This window comes from Pipistrellus kuhlii, unplaced genomic scaffold (genome assembly GCF_014108245.1).
Source record: "Pipistrellus kuhlii isolate mPipKuh1 unplaced genomic scaffold, mPipKuh1.p scaffold_m20_p_18, whole genome shotgun sequence".
In the NCBI taxonomy this organism is placed as follows: domain Eukaryota; kingdom Metazoa; phylum Chordata; class Mammalia; order Chiroptera; family Vespertilionidae; genus Pipistrellus; species Pipistrellus kuhlii.
In genome coordinates this window covers 15,572,785-15,592,395 of record NW_023425493.1, presented here as the reverse complement: position 1 = coordinate 15,592,395, position 19,611 = coordinate 15,572,785, and the positions used below count along the sequence as shown (strand labels likewise).

The 19,611-nt window shown below is 43.2% G+C and overlaps 1 protein-coding gene across 3 annotated transcripts in view; it reads left to right on the top strand.

Annotated features, from left to right (window-relative positions):
- Positions 1 to 1,849: 1,849 nt before the first annotated feature.
- Positions 1,850 to 19,611, top strand: part of CUNH1orf21 (chromosome unknown C1orf21 homolog) — a 97,238-nt gene continuing 79,476 nt past the window's right edge. For all 3 annotated transcript variants that reach the window (XM_036442515.2, XM_036442513.2, XM_036442517.2), the window contains exon 1: positions 1,850 to 2,068. In XM_036442515.2, coding sequence (XP_036298408.1) covers positions 1,975 to 2,068 — 94 coding nt within the window. In that variant the 5' untranslated portion in view covers positions 1,850 to 1,974. The remainder of the gene's footprint in view (positions 2,069 to 19,611) is intronic.

The window sequence follows — 19,611 nt, the reverse complement described above, 5'->3', positions numbered from 1 at the left end:
GAATGTGCTTTCTCTCATCAGAACAGAACCATCATGACTGATATTTCTTATAATATCTTGTCCCCAATATTCTATTTCTGCCCCTAACATTTCTAATGATCTCCTTTCTCTGTTCGTATTCTGTGTGGACTGGAAGGAAAACCCTATCCTGGCTTATCCCCAACACACACCAAACACATGTCTGTCAGTAGTTTTCAGTGAATGTCTGTTGATTAAATGAATGAGTGATTGGATGATTGTTTATGTGCAGAATGCGAATGGCATAGTAAAACACTTTTGCCAGTGATCCATCAGCTTTACGGAGATCTTATGCCTCTCAAATGACTTTATATCACCTTCAAAATGGGCAAGATATTAATAAATAGTTTGATGATATAAAATTTAAAAACATGACTCTTTATATTACCACTGTAAAATATATAGTGTCTGTGTTTCAAAAACAAAATCTATACCTATTGATGCTGTAGAGAGTGCTCCTATTGAGCAATAGTGTTTGTGTTTTTAAATATAATACATGGGAACTTCCTGAGTCATCACTTGAATTGAATATAAATCACATCTAATCTGGGTGGTAGCATGTTCCTCACGAGCTCCATGCATGAATAACAGAGAAGTCCTTTAAAAATTATTCTTATATGTTTTATGTTTGTTAGCTTGCTGCCATGAATTTGATTTTCATATGTTTTCAACTTTTTTTGAAATCAAGTACGATTTTCGATACAAACACAACTTTAAAACACTGCACCGTGCTTCTCAGAGGTAGGTAGCAAAGGATAATTCACGTCTGAGATCCTTACTTGTACTCCTTGGACAGCATGTGAGGAAAGAGAGAATCCCAGAGCGGACAGCTGCAAATTGTCCTGGGATTTCGTCTGTCCTTTGGGAATTGTGTTAGGGTTTCCCACTCTCCCTCCCGTTTTCACTTTGTTTATTCCGAAGAGGTGGCAACAGACAGGGAGGCAAGTGAGGTTTCTCCTCCCAAATTGGGTTGCTCACCTATGTGTGAGTTGTTTTCTCCACATTCCTTTTTAAAAAGGAAGGATTGCATTCTGGGAGCCCACACCTGTGGTCTCCCACCTGATGGGGTGGGAGAAGGTAAATTCCCTTACCCAGGGGATTATCTCCTTTGTGGTTCATCAGAGATCAAATTAAGGCACAAGACTCTGAAAGAGATAGACAACTGCTTTAATTTCTTCACATGCCTACATTGCTCAACCCTTAAAACATTTCTGCTAGCTAGCTAAGCAGAAAATGGACAAAAGTAAATTGAAGACCTTGCCCATTCATCCTCCAAAACAGTGTCATTTCCGGTCAAATAAAACACTGAGATATTTGCAGAACCCACCAGGAAAGTGTAAACTAGTCCATGGCCCAGCCAAGGAGGAAGGCCACCTCCTCCTGGCAAAACCTGAGAAGCTGAGGTCAGGCCTGCAGGGCAGGACGGGGAAGAACTTTTTAGCCGCCCAAACGAAGTGCATCTCACGAGCATGCTTTCCTTCCTCTGAAGGCTTCTGATACTCCAGATCATTAGCAAACGTGCTTGCATGTGTCTGCCAAGTAATAGTGATCAGATATTTATTTGAGTGAATGAATGAATAAATATATTTTTTATCTCCTTAAAGACTTCAGCTACGTGTGGAGTGGGGGCCGTGTCTTCTACTCTTGCTTGCTGAGCAGGGGTCAGGTGGGATGGTCCATGTTGCATTGCGTTCTGCAGGGCTCAGAGCCACCCCCAGCATAGGGAGGCCGTGCAGGAATCCTGGTAACATGGCTGGCCCCACAGCACAGCAAGACACCCAGACGTGGGTTTTGTCTCCCTCATTCTGATCTAGCTTTGGCTTCTTGCAGGTGCGCGCCTCTTGACTGACCCAGCAGGAAGGCGGATTTTCTTGGTGTTTAAAGCGAAGAAAAATGTCCCCGTGTCTGTAGAGATGATTTGCAGTTCAGCCCGGCTGAAGCTGAGCGAATGAGACTATGGGCTGTGCCTCCGCCAAGCATGTTGCCACTGTTCAAAATGAAGAGGAAGCCCAGAAAGGGAAAAACTACCAGAACGGAGATGTGTTTGGCGGTGAGTGCCCTTGAACTTCAATCTTGACATGTTGATCCAGGCCTTTCACTTTCGAGGGAGTGAATCCCTGTAGTGTTTATGATGTTATACCATTGGGGGGGGAAGGGGATGTAGGGAAAGGGTTGAGATGTGAGAAAAGTCAATGCAGATTTCATACATTGGACAGTTTTCATTATAATGTATACACAGAGGATTTCACGAAGGACCATGAGGGTTTTATGCCAAAGCTAGCATTTAAATCAAGTTTTCAGTAGGATGTAAATAGGTGTCTAGAGCAGCATCCCAAGGGTGTCCTAGTAAAACTATAAGCCTGAAAACAGGTCCAAAAATGGAGAGAGTGGGGATTAATAAATGAGAGAGTGAGGTATTTTGGGGGGTTAATAGATAGTTACTCTTTATGTGAATGATAACATTTCTGATTCACAAATACAATGAATTGAATAATAATTTTTCAGCCTTTCTATGGTGTTTTAAGGTGATTGTAGAATATCTAGTGAGAAGGTCACAAACTGCTGACTTAAGGGCCCATCTGGCCTGCAAATATAGGGTGAGCCTCAAAAATGTATTCACACGCTTCGGATAATTATAAAGACGGTGCTTATTGGAACGGATTTCATTTTCAAAACGGAGCTGTCGGCGTTAAGTGTGTGGATGGTGGGGTGGGTGGCCATTTCCTCTTCATCTGGCTGCCACCTCAGTGACCCGCTAAGCCTCCCTGGCTGTCAGTTCACTCACTGCCCATGGCTTTGCCTGCCTGGCCACTCCTAGGCTTTTGAGTTCACCTAATCTTCAGTTTGTTCCTTGGAAGATCATGTACCGCTCCGATGAAGTATTGCCTGTGTGCTAGTAAAAACCCATTGTCTATGTGTTAGGACAAGGCAGCTGGAGCAGTTTTTGTTGAGTTACTTGATCAGTAATACCCACTAGTTGCATTTGCACGGCTCTTGTATTCATAAAAGCACCTCTTGATCTTGTGTTTGATCAAGAACCTCGTTGAAATAATGTTCGCATGCAATCAGCTGGAGTTGCACTATGCGGTCATTGTCACACAGTTCTACTGCCTCTAGCGCCCCTCGGCTTTGGTCCAGGGTCATGGTTGGCTCAGGCCCTTGGTGAAGAGTTGGGAGTGCTGTGGCAGCGCCAGTGCTCTGCTTGCGGTGGACGAGTGTACCTGGGGGAGGAGGATTTTGTTTCTTTATGAAGTACTAGCCTGGCCAGTGTAGCTCAGTGGGTTGAGCATCGACCTCTGAACGAGGAGGTCACAGTTCAGTTCCCGGTTAGGGTACATGCCCAGGTTACAGGCTCGATTTTCAGTGTGGGGCGTGCAGGAGGCAGCCGATTAATGATTCTCTCTCATCATTAATGTTTCTACCTCCCTCTCCCTTCCTCTCTGGGATCAATAAGAAATATAAAAGTTTGGGGGGGAAAAAAAAAAAAAAAAAAAGGCAGTACTAGTTTCCTGGAACAAATTGCTTCTAGTGTTGACTACCTAGGCTTGAGAGCTATGGAGAACAGGAACATAGCATCTTAATAAAATTAGAATCTACATCATTGAAACCACAGTTTCGGGGAAGATGGCTCATTGGAACCTAAACATCCATTCGCTAACTTAGTTACAACTTTTATAGCTGAGGAGACTTTCTGTTGCCCTAACGTACCATTTGTATTTTGCAAATGTTAGTATTGAATAAAGGAGCTTTGGGTTGGGCGACTGTTGCCTACGGATCTCAGCGGCATTCAACAATGAGCACGTCTTTCTCCGTCACAAATTGGCGGGTCAGCTGGAGTGGCTCTGCCCCAGGTTTTTCATCTTCCTCCTGGGACCAGGGGCCAAGGGGGCATGCCCTCCTTTTGCGAAGGGTAAATACACAAGCGATATATATAGAGTGCCTTTTAAGCCTGGGCTTAGAGCTGGCATGCTGGCACTGGTACCAACACTCAAGCCAGGTCATGTGAACAGTTTCAGAGACAAGAGACAGTGAAGTACATCCAGCCACAGTGTGTTCATGGCAAGGCTGTGAGGGTCAAAAATTGAGGCTGATAATCCAGTCCAGCTCGAGCCTGCCTAGTCTGTGTGGCTCCATGCCGTCCACGCCCAGGCCATAAAGTGCAGCTGAGGCCTCTGCTAACTTTTCTTATCCTCCTAAAACACTTATGAAGTGTTATTCACTCCTGCTTTTGTCACCTCGTTGTTCTCTCTAGTAAACATTTGCAGGAATACAATGTGGGAGAGAGCTCCCAAAACCAATCAGGGGATATTTTTTCTTGTCCTACAAGGGCCTAGGGGGAGGATTGTCAGAGCCCAGGGTTGCACGGTGTCCTGGCTACTACTGGATGCTAGTGCTTGAACATAACAACAGCAGGTCCTATCTGTGTTTCTCCATTGAAATTTGTTTGCAAACCGTGGAAGTGTACAATGCCCAATGTGATCACAGTTGGTCACAGGTGAGTGATAGATCTGGATGGACCACTTTTAACCATGTGAGAGCTTTTCTTCTTAAAATGTATTTTTATTCATTTCAGAGCGGAAGGGAGAGGAGGGGAGAGAGAAAGAAACATCAATGATGAGAGAGAATCACTGATCGGCTGACTCCTACAAGCCCCTACTGGGGTCGAGCTTGAAACTCGGGCACATGCCCTGGCTGGGAATCGCACTGTGGCCTCCATAGCCTTCATGGGTTGAGGCACAATCACTGAACCATACCAGCCACCCCCACTTGATACCATTGTCACCCACTGTTTCAGTATAACAAAGTGCCCAACCCTTAGTGGCTTGAAGCGGCACATGATTCTGTGGGGTAGCTGGGCGTCATCTGCTGTTTCTGCCTGAGCTCACTCAGTCATGCAGGTGCATCCAGCCAGGATTGCAACTCGGCTCCACTGACCCACAGGGCTCTAGACTTCCCTGTCCCCTAGACCTCTTTCTGGCTGGTTAGTCCAACTTTTCACATGGGTGTGTGCTTCTGCAAGATAAAGTAGAAGCTGTCAGCCTAATACCTGGGCTTGAAAGTCCAAGAATGTCACTTTCGGCACAAGTCACAAGACCTAGACAACGTCAAGGGAGCCCAGAGGCTCTCCATCTCCTGGGTCTGTGCCTCAGGGCGGGGAGGACCTGTTGGGGATCCATCTTTGGAGACTGGTCACCACACCCCTGGAGGGAGGCAATGAGAACTCCGTGACCAGGTTATATTCCAACCCGGGCAGTTCTATTCTGCTTTGTACGTCACGCATCCTTCCTTTTAATGACTAAAAGTAGCTTCATTCACTTTTTAAAAGCTAAGTGTTTGAAAATGTTATTACCATGTGTTGGCTAATGTGTTGACAGAGTCTGTGAAGCGTGTTGTATTTGGGGATCGGCTGTGGAGTATGTGTGCGTGCACACATTCGATCCTTTTCCTAAAGGTGTTAATTTAATTTTGTAGCTTCCGAGGACATGCTGGGGAGCATTGATTAAGCAATGTGTTTCGACAGATGGTACTTTCTGTTATTATGAAGCAGTTTGATCTCTGTGATATTTTGGTTTACTTAGGAGACTGGCCACTCCAGATGTGTGAGACAGAACTTATGTAGACTGTGCCACCATTAAGGACTGAGTGAGAAATGGGCACCTTGATTTCTAGATCTCATAGAATTCAGGTCATTCACGTGGGAATGCCATCAAAGACAGGTTGGTAACCCTGGGTACTGCTCACGTAACACAGGGACAGGTGACATGTTGTGGAACTGCGCGCCTCAAACATGTATACTTTTGTTAGCCAGTGTCACCCCAAGAAACTCAACTAAAAAAGAAAGTTTGTTGAATTTGAGTACATAAAAATTTTAAATCTCTGCATGGCAACAAACAAGCCAACCATCATAGATGAAGTTAAAAGGCAAATGTCAAACAGAGTGAGAATAATACTTGCAACATAAATAAGATGAGCATGACTAGTCTCTTAAAATCTGTAAGGAAAGAACTAACATTCCAGTTAAGAAATAGGGTAAGTTTGCCAAAACCGGTTTGGCTTGGTGGATAGAGCGTTGGCCTGTGGACTGAAAGGTCCTGGGTTCGATTCCGGTCAAGGGCATGTACCTTGGTTGCGGGCACATCCCCAGTAGGGTGTGTGTAAGAGGCAGCTGATCGATGATTCTCTCTCATCGATGTTTCTAACTCTCTATCCCTCTCTCTTCTTCTCTGTAAAAAAAAATCAATAAAATATATATTAAAAAAGAAATAGGCTAAGTTTATAATCAGGCAATTGAGGAAGAAAAAAATAAAAAAGGACAGTGCACATGCAGAAAATATATTTGACTTCTTGATAATTAAATAAGACACGCACACCCCAAAGCAAAACAAAACAGTTTTCAGCATTCAAATTGGCAGGGACAGGCATCTGTCTAATGCTATCACTGGTAATGTCAAACCAGAACTATCTCTCTGGGATCCCAAAGAGTAATATAGTAATTAATAAATATATATATATATATATATATATATATATATATACACACACACACACACACACACACACACACACATATTAGAGAATGCCCTTTGCTCAGTCAGTGCCACTTCTAGGAGTTTATCCTAAGGAGATAATTGGACAGGCATGTAAATCTGAACACTCAAAGGTCTTTCTCACTGATGAAACATACAGGGGTGGGCAAAAGTATGTTTATAGTTGTGAGTACGCAGATACAGTTTATTCTTGTATTATTATTTATTTATGCGATTAATAAATAAACTTATTATTATAAATCTTTGGCCCACCCCTGTGCATCGAATCAGTCATTAAAGATGAGGTACTCTGTATTTATTGAGGTGGGAAGAGATCCACAGCATGCCAATAAATGAAAAGTATAAAAGGCTTTACCCAGCATTCCTTGTCTGTCAGTTTGCTTTGTTTGGGTACATGTCAAACTCTGCGCACAAAAGAAATGTCTGGAAGGCTGTTCACCAAAACATTAACAATGGCAAACTCTCTTTCGTGGTGTTTCAGGTGGTTCTTAATTTGTCCTTGTATTTTCCTGTATGGTTTAAACCTTTTACAGTTAATATGTATCATTCAGGACAACTATTTTGATAATTATGAGTTCATGATTCCCTTTTCCAAAGCCCTTCCGTTGGGCTTTCAGAACAGGGTGAGATCTGTCCCAGTGAGATCTGTCTGTCACTGAAATAGCCCCAGGCAACAGGGGTTTGACTGACAGACTTGTTTGTCCTTGTAAATAGAGTCTGATCACTCTCTGTCACTTGTTGGTTTCATTTAAAACCTAGTAGTTCCATTCAGCCTACTCAGTATGTGCTAACAGTCTGCGCAGGTGCTAGGCACTTGGGGCTATAAAGATGCATTAAGCATGGTCCCTGCCTTTTAGGACTTGATAATGATATGAGATGGGCATCTCAACAAAAAATAGAGTATCATATGATGTTGATGTGGAAGTATCTAGGGTAGGGGTGTCAAACTCAATCAGAGAAGGGGCCAAAATCTAAAATCCAGCCTAAATCGCGGGCCGAGTGGTTTACTGAACAGTCATAAACTGTCATTGTGATGGAAACGCAGCGGAGTGCAGTGATGACAGCGCAGTGCGGGCCACATTGCAAGGCCTGGCGGGACGGATTTGGCCCGCGGGCCTTGTGTTAGGGGAAGACTTATAAAGAGGATGATTAAGCCCTGGCCAGTGTAGCTCCATCGTTAGAATGTCGGCACACACACCAAAGGGTGGAGGGTCAAGATCAGGTTTGATCCCTGGCCTGAGTCAGGGCTCCTGTGAGAGGCAACCAATTGATGTGTCACTCCCACAGCAATGTTTCTCTCTCTCTCCCCCTCTCTCTCTCCCTCCCCCTCTCTCTCTCTCTCTCTCTCTCTCTCTTTCTCTCACTCACTCACTCTTCTTCCCTTCCTTCTACTTTCTTTAAAAAGCAATGGAAAAAATATCCTCAGGTGAGGATTAAAAAAAAAAAAAAAAAATAGAGGATGATTAAGGTCTCAGCTGAGTCTTAAAAGATGCATAACAGCCCAAGGAATGAGGTGGGACAGGAGTTTCTGGCCAAGAGACAGTGGGTAGACTCACAGGACATCAGATATCTTGAGAGAAGACAGGGAAGCTTTGCCAAACCAGTGGGGGAATGACTTTAGAAACTCTTAACACTAGGGAAAGAGTTGTAAATATTTGGAAATTGTACGCTAATTTTTTTATTTATTTTTTCAAAACATCACAGAGGTCACACAGGCAGGTCAGGAATCCTAATTATGTCAGAGCTCTGGAAATTGGCTGAGCATTTAGAAAACACTGAACAGGAAGTCAAGGTCTGCTGCTGATTTCTTAAGATAAGTTTTCAGCCTCACCTCAGGTTAGGTCATCACAGACCCTGAACTACGAATGCGGGAACACGGCCTCAAGTCCCTGTTGAGACTGTATTATCACTTCAGCATCACAGAACCAGACAAGCCAGGGGATGCAACCACTTGATGATGTGTTTATCCCATGTGGGAATCAACATGGCTCTGTTTATCAGAAAACATTGCTGGTGTCATCAAAGTAGATGCTATTGGCATCATAAATTCTTCCTGTGTGATGAAATCGGGAACCTAAAACCATGGCGACAGTTACTGCCTTGAGGGGCATGCAGGCACTTGTTGCTGCAGATAAACCCCGAGTCTTTGCCCCACTTTTAGAGAGCGGATCGGGACAGCGTAGGAGGTGGCAATGGCATGCCCACCCCCCTGACACAGAGCAGGAGTCGGCCTGCCACGCCATCCGCCCACGCGGCCTCCCTGAGGGTTCTCCGGCGGCTAAATATTTCCTGCTGAGTAGTTTGTGGTCCTAAATTGTTGTCACAGTTTAATTGTGTTTCTGATAACAGCCTTCTTCACAGTGAGGAAAATTGCTTCATCCAATTAAGGCCCCGGAGACAGCGGTTCTGCCCTCGGTGTTCGCTGGCCAGTTACAGGGCGAGAACAGTTCCCGTTGATCCTAACCAGGCCCCCGGTGCTTGTGAGTGTGGAGACCAACAGTCAAGGGACCTTTCCACAAACAGTTTACCCAACTGTAGAAAAAAAAGACACCATTTAGGCCCAGGAGATAATTCGACCAGAAGTAGACATTTGAAAACATGAAGCAGAGCGCTACACTGTGTGTTGGCCCAGATGTGCACGGGTACCATGGCAATGGGAAAAACCATTGTGAGCCTGCGTTAGGGAAAAGTCTGATTGGAAAATAAAGGTGTTTCCTTCTTAGAGAAGAACCTAGCTAACTCTTCAGTAAATCATTATTTTATCATTGTTGGGTCCTTGAAGATAATTCTTTTTTTTAAATATATATTTTATTGATTTTTTTACAGAGAGGAAGGGAGAGAGATAGAGAGTTAGAAATATCAATGAGAGAGAAACACCCATCAGCTGCCTTCTGCACACCCCCTACTGGGGATGTGCCCAAAACCAAGGTACTTGCCCTTGACTGGAATTGAACCTGGGACCTTTCAGTCCGCAGGCCGGCTCTCTATCCACTGAGCCAAACTGGTTTTGGGCTGAAAATAATTCTTATCATTTGATCACACATCACCATTGTCTCAGGTATTATAGTGCCTGACCCACAAGCTGTTTGGTAGTAATGACCTGATTTGGAAAATAATGACAGCCGTTATTTACTGAGGTCTGTGATGCCCATTCACGGGTGAGGGAGTGGAGGTTGTAAGACGTGAGAAACTTGCCTAAGTTCACGCAGGTACTATGTTCCCATGAGGTCTCTGTCTGATTTCAGAACTTCCGTGAACAGACATGTGTTTTAGGAAGAGGAGGCACTGGGTCAGGTGTAATCGGGGATTTTTCAAATGTATAGGACACAGTTCCTCTGGGCCAGGAGCTTTCAGTCCAGTGGAAGAGCAGAACATCAGATCATACGTCTTCCTTTCTAGCCGGGTCGTCCATTGAGCAAGCTCAGGTTTATTGAGCCCTGTTGTATTCACGGCCTTTGGGACTGGCCCGAACTCTGTGCACTGGTGACAGTCTGCTGTCATTAATGCCAACTTTACCGCCATGAATCCTCTGTGACAGTGTACAGTGTACTCCAGGGCTCTGAAGACAGAGTACACACGTTATGGGCCATGTTGTACATTAGTTTCTTTTTTTCTCTTTCTTTCTTTCTTTCTTTCTTTCTTTCTTTCTTTCTTTCTTTCTTTTTTCTTTCTTTGTTTCTTTTTTTAAAAGTATATTTTTTATTGATTTCAGAGAGGAAGGGAGAGGGAGACACATTAATGATGAGAATCATTGATTGGCTGCCTCCTGCACACCCCCTTCTTGGAATCTAGTCTGCATCCCAGGCATGTGTCCTTGCCCAGAATTGAACCTGAGACCCTTCAGTCCGCAGACGGACACTCTATCCACTGAGCCAAACCAGCCAGGGCTACACTGAGTTTCTTTTGGTGTTGTTGGCAGATAGTCACTAATACTGGTAAGAAGACACCCCCTCGTTTGCACCCTGTTCCTGAGCCAGCTCCTGTTGACTACGATCTGGGGAACTTATTTCTGAAATGGAGGAGCGGGAAAGGGCAAGTCTGAGTGTTAGAGGCTGGGAACTCATTTGCATGTCTGCCTCTGTGTGACTCTACAATTCCTTAGGCCAAATGAAACCCAAGGGTATGGAATAATTAATCCCCAATTCTCTAAACTTTGGGGCTAAGATAACAAAAATTATAATAGTTGAGGCCTCCTCTTTTTGTTTGGGTATTTCTGTTTGCTTACTTCATTGTATTAAAACTCTCTGAGGTTAAATGGAAAAAATCTGGTTATGAAATTTGGCCATATGGAATGTCTTCATTTATTTAATATATGCATTTTTGAAAACTTTAAAGATATTCTCCTTGATTTCAGAGAGGAAAGGAGAGGGAGAGAGAGAGAGAAACATCAATAATGAGGGAATCATTGATCGGCTGCCTCCTGCACACTCCACACTGAGGATCGAGCTTGAAACCTGGGCATGTGCCCTGACCGGGAATCAAATTGTGCCCTCCTGGTTCATAGGTTGATGCTCAAGCGCTGAGCCATGTTGGCCGGACAGACAATGTATATATAATGTATCTATAATATATGCAAATGGGCTGAAAAGAAAGCCTCTCGCCGTTTACTGAGAAAGGTATTGATTATCTCTGATCAGTCTTTACTGGTGGTGCTGATTACAGGTGAGTCTCTGTGCTTCTAGTGTATTTTCCACCTATTTTAACATCTCTTTTTCTAACATCTATTTTTTGGAAACACACTAGGGTGAACATCATTCTTGAGAATAATTTGGAAAACATTCTAAAAGCAGTTTCTTTATTTAGTACCTTTTCTATGGCAGGCATCATTTCAGGTATTCTGCTATTTGTAAATTAGTTTAATTCTCATACTACCTGATGGGATAGGTTTTAATAGGAACTTATCAGTTCAGCCCCCAAATCTGCACATCTAACCACCATGCCTTGCTACCTTAACTAACCACCCTTTCTTAACTTAAAGCCACTGTTTGCCTAGGTCATTGGTCGGCTCGCGAGCCACATGCGGCTCTTTGGCCCCTTGAGTGTGGCTCTTCCACAAAATACCACGGCCTGGGCAAGTCTATTTTGAAGAAGTGGTGTTAGAAGAAGCTTAAGTTTAAAAAATTTGGCTCTCAAAAGAAATTTCAATCGTTGCCAAAACTGGTTCGGCTCAGTGGATAGAGCGTCAGCCTGGGGACTGAAAGGTCCCCGGTTCGATTCCGGTCAAGGGCATGTATATTGGTTGCGGGCACATCCCTAGTGGGGAGTGTGCAAGAGGCAAGCTGGTTGATGTTTCTCTCTCATCAACGTTTCTTGCTCCCTATCTCTCTCCCTTCCTCCTCTTTGTATAATATCAATAAAAAATATATTTTAAAAAAAAATTTCAATCGTTGTATTGTTGATATTTGGCTCTGTTGACTAATGAGTTTGCCGACCACAGGTCTAGGTTATAATATATAAAAAGCAATGTGGTCAAGATCCCAGCTTGGGAAGAGAATGTTCTGTATTTTTCATATACCTGCTGCCACTGGAAATACTAGCAGGTGCAGCACTTTTCCTTGTTTTTGGAAGTAGCTTTTAGAATGGTTACTCACAACAAAGGTCTTATGTCCCCCACCTCTCAACACTGACTTCACCCCCGTGAAAACTGATGACAGTGAACTTCAGGGCTCTGGAGAAAGCGCTAACTTTGCTAACTCGTGCTGGGTTTATTTGCCTGATTTCAGACCTGTCCCCAATAAGTTGCTTAAGATTTGAGAACTAGCTAAAACACATGTGTCAAACACAAGGCCCACGGGCCAAATCCGTCCCTCCAGGCCTTGCAATGTGGCCCGCACCGCGCTGTCATCACTGCACTCCGCTGCGTTTCCATCACAATGACAGTTTATGACTGTTCAGTAAACCATTCGGCCCGCGATTTAGGCTGGATTTTAGATTTTGGCCCCTTCTCTGATTGAGTTCGACACCCCTAAGCTAAAAGGTAGGAAATAACCATGATATAATTCCCCATTTTAAGTTTATTTTTTAGCCAGTGGGCCTTGTGTAGCTCTTCATTTCAAAGCTTAAAGAGGAAAAATCAACTGGGTGATGTGGGAGTTGTCACGTGATTAATGTTAAATGGAGCCGTCCTCGTCCTTTGTGACTTGAATCTCAATCTCTCCACTCATCTCCAATTTTCAACCATCATTCTTTGCCGAAGTAACTTCTCTTAGAGTTCCCAGTGGGCTACACACTGCATAAGGTTTTATTAAAATGGACAAAAACCACTACCTGTCGCTTGGTCAGCCCAGCTTATAAGGAAGCTGTTGACTGGAGCGGCTGGAGATCTGGGGGACTTCTGGGCTCAGACAGAGTATCTGCCAGTGAGCTCCGTGCACTTCAGTTTCTACATCTTGGGAGGGAGTGGACTGAGCGCAGGTGATTGCTCTGCGAGAGTTGCGCAGCAGTATTCAAAGTCTCTACTTGGATCCCCAGACTGTGAACAGCTCACACGACTCTGAGTTCTCCGTTTCTCTGAAGCCATGGGGCCTCTGAAAAGACGATATATCACATTGTTTTTATATTTTTAAATAAAATGATTGTAGTGGTAGTGTTCAATAATGAACAGCTTTATGGTCCAAAGTCAGTTAATTGCTTCATATCATTTTTTTCTTCTTATCATTTTTTTCTCCTAAGAAATGAAAACGAAGTATTGCCAATATCTTCAAAGCATTACCGCGAGCTAGAAGGTGAAAAAGTTGAAAGTGTATGGGTACTATCCTCCCTTCTATCTCATCTGGCTGGGTTTTTATTTATCTTTCACCCAGTGATGCTTAAATTGATGTTGTGTACTTGGTAGTCAACGTGAGATTCAAGTTGCTGACTTTCTGTTTTAAAGTTTTGTTAGACATAGTGGTAGGGGACATTGGTTCTGTTATTTGAAAGGGATAATGAATATAAAACAAAACCAATCAAAAAGAGAACATTTAATTTCCCAGATGACTGACTGTCAAAAACTTCTATACTGTAACCTGGTCACTTTCAAGACAAGAGACAGTCAAAACTTACAGAAAGTCAAACTCTAAAGGGATAACAGAGATAATAGTCTTATGGTTGTCATAGTAAATGTACATATAAATCACCCAGGCTGATATGGCTCAGTTGGTTATAGAGTCGTATTATGTACCAAAGAGTCCCAGGTTCAATTCCCCAACGGGCTCATACCCAGGTTACAGGTTCCATCCCTGGTCAGAGTATGTATGGAAGGCACCTGATCAATGTTTCTCTCTCTCTCTCTCTTTCTCTCTCTCTCCCTCCCTCCCTCCCTCCCTCCCTCCCTCCGTCCCTCCCTCCCTCCCTCTCTCCCTCTCTCTATTCCCTCTCAAGAATTAATGAAAAGCATATTCTAGGGTGAGAATTTTTTTCAGATGTATGTATAAATAATATCCTGCTAACATATAATTGCCAACACATTTTTTAAGCTGTGAATGAAAATCGTCTTTGATGGCATTAAGAAGGTTGTTGCATAAGTATCTTAGATAAGAGGACCAACGCTGGGCAAGGGGATTAGTGCATAGGAGGAAGGCCATGGGGGTTGTGTGCAGTCCACTTACTTAAAGGTAATTTAAGTCACAATGTAAATGGATATTTGCATTTTTATTTAAAATGTATTTCCAAAAGCTACAAGCATGGCTCTGAAGAGTTGAAGGTATAAGATTAAGGGTGAAGTGAAAAAGCATGGTGCTAAAACAGCAGTCTGTGAAACTAATGAATATTTTCAAATTGTGAAACAAAACCAAACTGGGACAAATCTCCATTTAGATTACGTTTCATTTCCATTTTAAAAACCTCTTGGAGACCAGCTGAATTGCATTTGAATTGCCTCCTAGCTACAGGCGCCCATGTGTTTCACTGTGTAAATGTCACTGTCGATTTTGATCTATGACCAAAGAAGAAATTGTCAAACTATATGTGAAAAAGGATTTTCTTTTTAATGTTGCGCCCAGCACTTTTGTCATTTATTGCTTCAGCTGTTTAACACAACAGGTTTTCGTTAATCGTTTCCTTCCCGTTGCCTTCTTTCATTCAAGAAAAGTTTCCTTATTAAAAAAGGTGTTTAGACTTTGAATTTTGACCACAGCTTTTCTCCTTTGTTTCCTGCCTTGTTTCCCCCAGTGCAGTCATTGCATTGCCAAGTGTTAAAATGAAAAGACAAGTTCTAGCTCCTACAGAACTTTTAGCTCCTACAGAACTCTGAAAATTGCAATTATTCATTCAAGAAACATTTATTGAGAGATTGTTCAGTTGGCTTTTAGTAGCAGAGGTGACACATAATAAGACACTGACAGCTCTCCTTTTGCCTACCTCCTCAGTGACACAAGAAATAAACAGAGAGACATTTAACCCACTGTCAGGTGGGGATGGGCCATGATGGAAATAAAAAAGGGAGAGTCACGGGGCAGCTATTTTAGACTCCTCAGTCCTAGAAGATCCATCTGAGTAGTTGACTTTTTTGAGCAGACACCGGGAGAAAGGGAGGAAGCCTTGAGAATACCCAGGGACTGTTTTGGGTGAGGAACCACAGGACCAAATTCCTGAGGGAGGTAACTGATAGGTTCCAGCGTGAAGCCTGAGGTCCTCATGCCAGGAGAGTGGTAGGTGATAGACTCGGGAGAAGATCCTGGGGTTGGAATGTACATGCCGCATGTGGACTCTGGATTCTGTACTAGAAGCCAGGACAGGGTTCAGAGCATGGAAGAGTAATGAAGTCTGACTTGGGTTTTTAATTGAAAGGCATATTCTTGCTGCCATGTGGTGAATCCTATATAATAAAAGCCTAATATGCAAATCAACCAAATGGTAGAATGACTGGTCGCTATGATGTGCACTGACCACCAGGGGGAAGATGCTCAATGCAGGAGCTGCCCTCAGTCAGCAGGCCTCAGGCCAGCCAAGGCAGGTGTGAGGGGTGGGGGCCCCCAAATCATCCCACCAGTTGCCCCACAGATTGGCACTGATCACCAGCCAGGCCTAGGGACACTACCTATGCATGAATTTTGTGCACTGGGCCTCTAGTAGACTATAAGAGGCAAGAGTGGAAAGAGATGACAGAGGCTGGTTCAGGCAAGAGATGATGGTGGTCTGGATTCGGGAGATATAAATGGGGATAGGGAGACCTGGTCAGGTTCAGTATATATTTGGGGAACCATTAAATACGAGCTTCATGACCCATGGGTTTTTCAGTGAGGATTGGGAGTGGGAGGTGACCTTCTAGGTCAACAGAAGCCCCTCCTATCTAGTGGATCATAGGATACCTGGTTTTTAAGTTCTGAATAAATGACTATGTTCTCAGTCTTAGCCACATAGGGTGAAGAATGAAACTATGGCCTGTTGTATGGAATTGTATGGGCCTGTCATACTTTGCTACATGTAGAGAAAAATCTGATTTAAAGCATCCACAGACTTATAAGTTACAGTTCCTTTTTTGCTATTTTTCCAGCTTTATTTGTATCTAATTGACACATAGCGTTGTACAAATTTAAGATGTATGGTATGATGATTGGTATACTTACACATTGAAAAGTGATTACCACAATAAGGTTAGTTAACACATCTATCACCCCTCATAGTTACCTTTTTTTCTTTGTGGTGAGAACTTGAAGCTCTACTCTTAGCAAATTTCAAGTGTATAATAACTATAGCCACCACATTGTACCTAGGTCCCCAGAACTTCTGCCATTTATAACTAGAAGTTTGTACCCTTTGACCAACATCTCCCCATTTCCCTCACTCCCCTGCCCATGGTAACAACCATTCTACTCTGTTTCTATGAGTTCAACTTTTTTAGATTCCATATATAAGTGATCATACAATATTTGTCTTTCTCTGCCATCTGTCCATCCACATTGTTACAAATGGCAGGATTTCTTTCTTTCTCACAATGGAATAGTGTGTGTGTGTGTGTGTGTGTGTGTGTGTGTGTGTATATATATGACATTTTCTTTATGTATTTCTACATTTAGGTTATTAACATATCATGGCTATTGTGAATGATGCTGCACTGAGCATGGGGGTGCAGATATCTCTTTCAGATAGGGATTTTATTTCCTTTGGATATATACCCAGAAGAAGGATTTGCTGGATCCTATGGTGGTTCTATTTTTAACTTTTTGTGGAGCCTTCATACTGTTTTCCATAGCGGCTGCACCAATTTACATTCCCACCAACAGTGCACAAGGGTTCCCTTTTCTCTGCATCCTCACCAGCACTTCTTATCTCTCACCCTATTGGTAGTAGACATTCTAACAGGTATGAGGTGACACAATGGCTCATTTTTGCTACTATGCAGCCCTCTTGAGGAAGCAAAAAAGAACGCTATTGTTAACAATATTGGAGATCACAATCTACATTTAAAGAGGTCACATGTACATGTTGGGCGAAGGTCCCTAAGGACCCCCTCTCCATCAGCTCTGTGTCCTCAGGCTATCACTGCAAACCTACTTGGAAATCGCTAGGTCATGTAGTTAAGATGACAGGAATTTAATTGAACTGCTCAGATGCCCTTATGAATGACTCTCATCCTCACTCCACAAAAGATAAATATTCAATACCACCATCGTTGTATATAAACAAATGGAGCAAATAAATGTGTTACTAAAATAGGCTTGTTCTGGCAATTACCACACTGCTGTTTGTGTTCATGAATTTCAGTTTTATATCCCACACATGACTGAACTCATATCGTTCTTGCCAGGGGTAGAGTGAGAAGGAGTCCTAATATAAGGTGACAGGAGATTTGACTTTGGATGGTGGGTACACGGTGGTGGGTATACAGATCTTGTAACATAGAAATCCACACCTTTAGCATATATGTTCATATTCACCAATGTTACCCCAATTTAATCAATCAATCAATCAATCAATCAATAAAAGTAAAATAGGCTTGTTTGAACCAACCAACTTGTGGAAGATAGTGTGTTTTTATTTACTGCATCACTCTCCCGATAAGCTCTCCCAGACCACTAAGCTCTCCCAGACCACATTATTCCTAAGAGCCATTACTTGTCACCATCAGAACACACTTTGGTCCCTGAGGGGAAAATAACTTGGTGACACACAGTAACTGGAAACGATCTCTCCTTTTACATGAATGAAGCTTCCCTGAGAAGAGGTACTGACTCGTGAAGGGAGAGAAAGAGACTGAGAGCCCTCCGCCTCCTTCCCAACCACGTGAGGGCCCACTCCTAGCATCCCAAGGCCTTCCGTCATGAACTCGAGCCTTTCTTCCATGAGATCTGCAGGCGAAGTCAAGTCATGACTATTTTTCATCAGTAGAGAAGCTACACTACTTTATCACATTTTCCCCTTTTCAAAATTCAGTGGCGATGCTTGTGAACTGGAGGATGACTTTCACTGGAAATGAGTCTATCTAGCTTCTTCCTGTTCTTGTGAATGGCTTTACTGCCGCTGAATAATTTCTAACGGTTGTATAAGTCCCAGATCAAGTCATCCTCCTCCTGCCCCCGGAAGCCAGCTTCAATCCAGAGATTTATTAACAAGAAACACTGAAGATCCTTGAAAAGCAGTTTGCGTTTTTACTGAATAGCATCGAAGAGCCCCAAAGAGGTCTTCCATTCATAAATCACTCTACAACCTACTGGCATCAGCTCTCATGAATCCCGAGCTCTCTGCCAGTCTGGCGCCCTTTGTCTGTCTTCCCACTTCCTCAGAAATCCCCGCTTTCTCTAATCTTCTACAAAGCGTTCCCCCCATCCCAGCCCACTTGTTTTGTTGTTTTGTTTTGTTTTGTTTTGTTTTGTTTTGTTTTTCAGGCCGTATTATCTTCTCATTAGCTCTGCTCTTTGCCAAGAGCAGGCGCTCATCTGGCCTGATGGTGAGATAGGTGCCTGGGGTGGTGGTGCCTGGATGCTCAAGTGCTAATGCTTTTCTCCGCCCTGGTCATGATCGGAGAATCATTTCCCTCACAGGAGTCCACTTAAGTCAGAACTCAATTAAAAAATCAGATCAGTTCTGGTCAAGGGCACATGCTAGGGTTGTGGGCTCAATCCCCAGTAGGGGGCATGTAGGAGGCAGCCAATCAATGATTGATGTTTCTGTCTCTCCCTCTTTCTTCCTCTCTGAAATCAATACAAATATATATATTTTAAAAATCAAATCAGATGGACATCAACATGAGTGTGTGGGTGTGCATGTGTGTGCGCACATACACACAGCCAAATGTTTCAATATTTGTGATGACTTTGTAGCAGCTGCATTAGATGAGATAGAGTTTCTGGAGTAGTCATATATTTTCTCATCCTGACAAACCATCCTACAGAGTCCTGGCTATTGATCTTGGACATGGCAGTGAAGGACTGACTACAAATGAATCAGCAGAAATGAACTGCCAGTCGTAGAAAAGCAAATCACCTATCAGACCTTCCGGATGACGGGGGAATCTTATCGATTTCATATACAAAGGAGGGCACATGAGACACTCTTAGGAGTCTCTTTTCATATTTGCCGTTACTGCCTCCTGCTTTACCCTGAAAAGAATATCTCTGCATGTTTTTATTTTAGGTCCTATTTTTTTATCATGTCTTTTTTTTTTTTCTTTTTTTTTTTTTTTATGCCTGACCTGAAAAGGTTTATCTTAAGGGTGACATTCATTCAGGGAGAGGATACAAGTTGTGATATCATGTCATAGTAGTTCTGTAATGTGAATCAGTCCACAGAGAAAATTTTTATCAGAAATTCTCTTTAGAATGCGTGTGTGTGAAACTTGAATAAGAGCCTGGTGTTTGAGTCACACCGCCTGGGTTCAAGGACCGGCCCCAGTCCCTCTCACTAGATGGTGCAGCTACACAAGTGAATGCTCTGTGCCTCAGTGTCCTTGTGTGGCTGGTGGAGACATTAATGGTTCTACTTCATCGAGTTGTTGCATTAAATGGGTTGCTGTATGTCAGAACTGGACCCGGAACATTAAGGGGCTCTATAAGTGATACCTGTCCCCCCTTCTCTCCTCCTCCTCCTCCTCCTTCTCCCCCTCCTTCTCCTCCTTCTCCCCCTC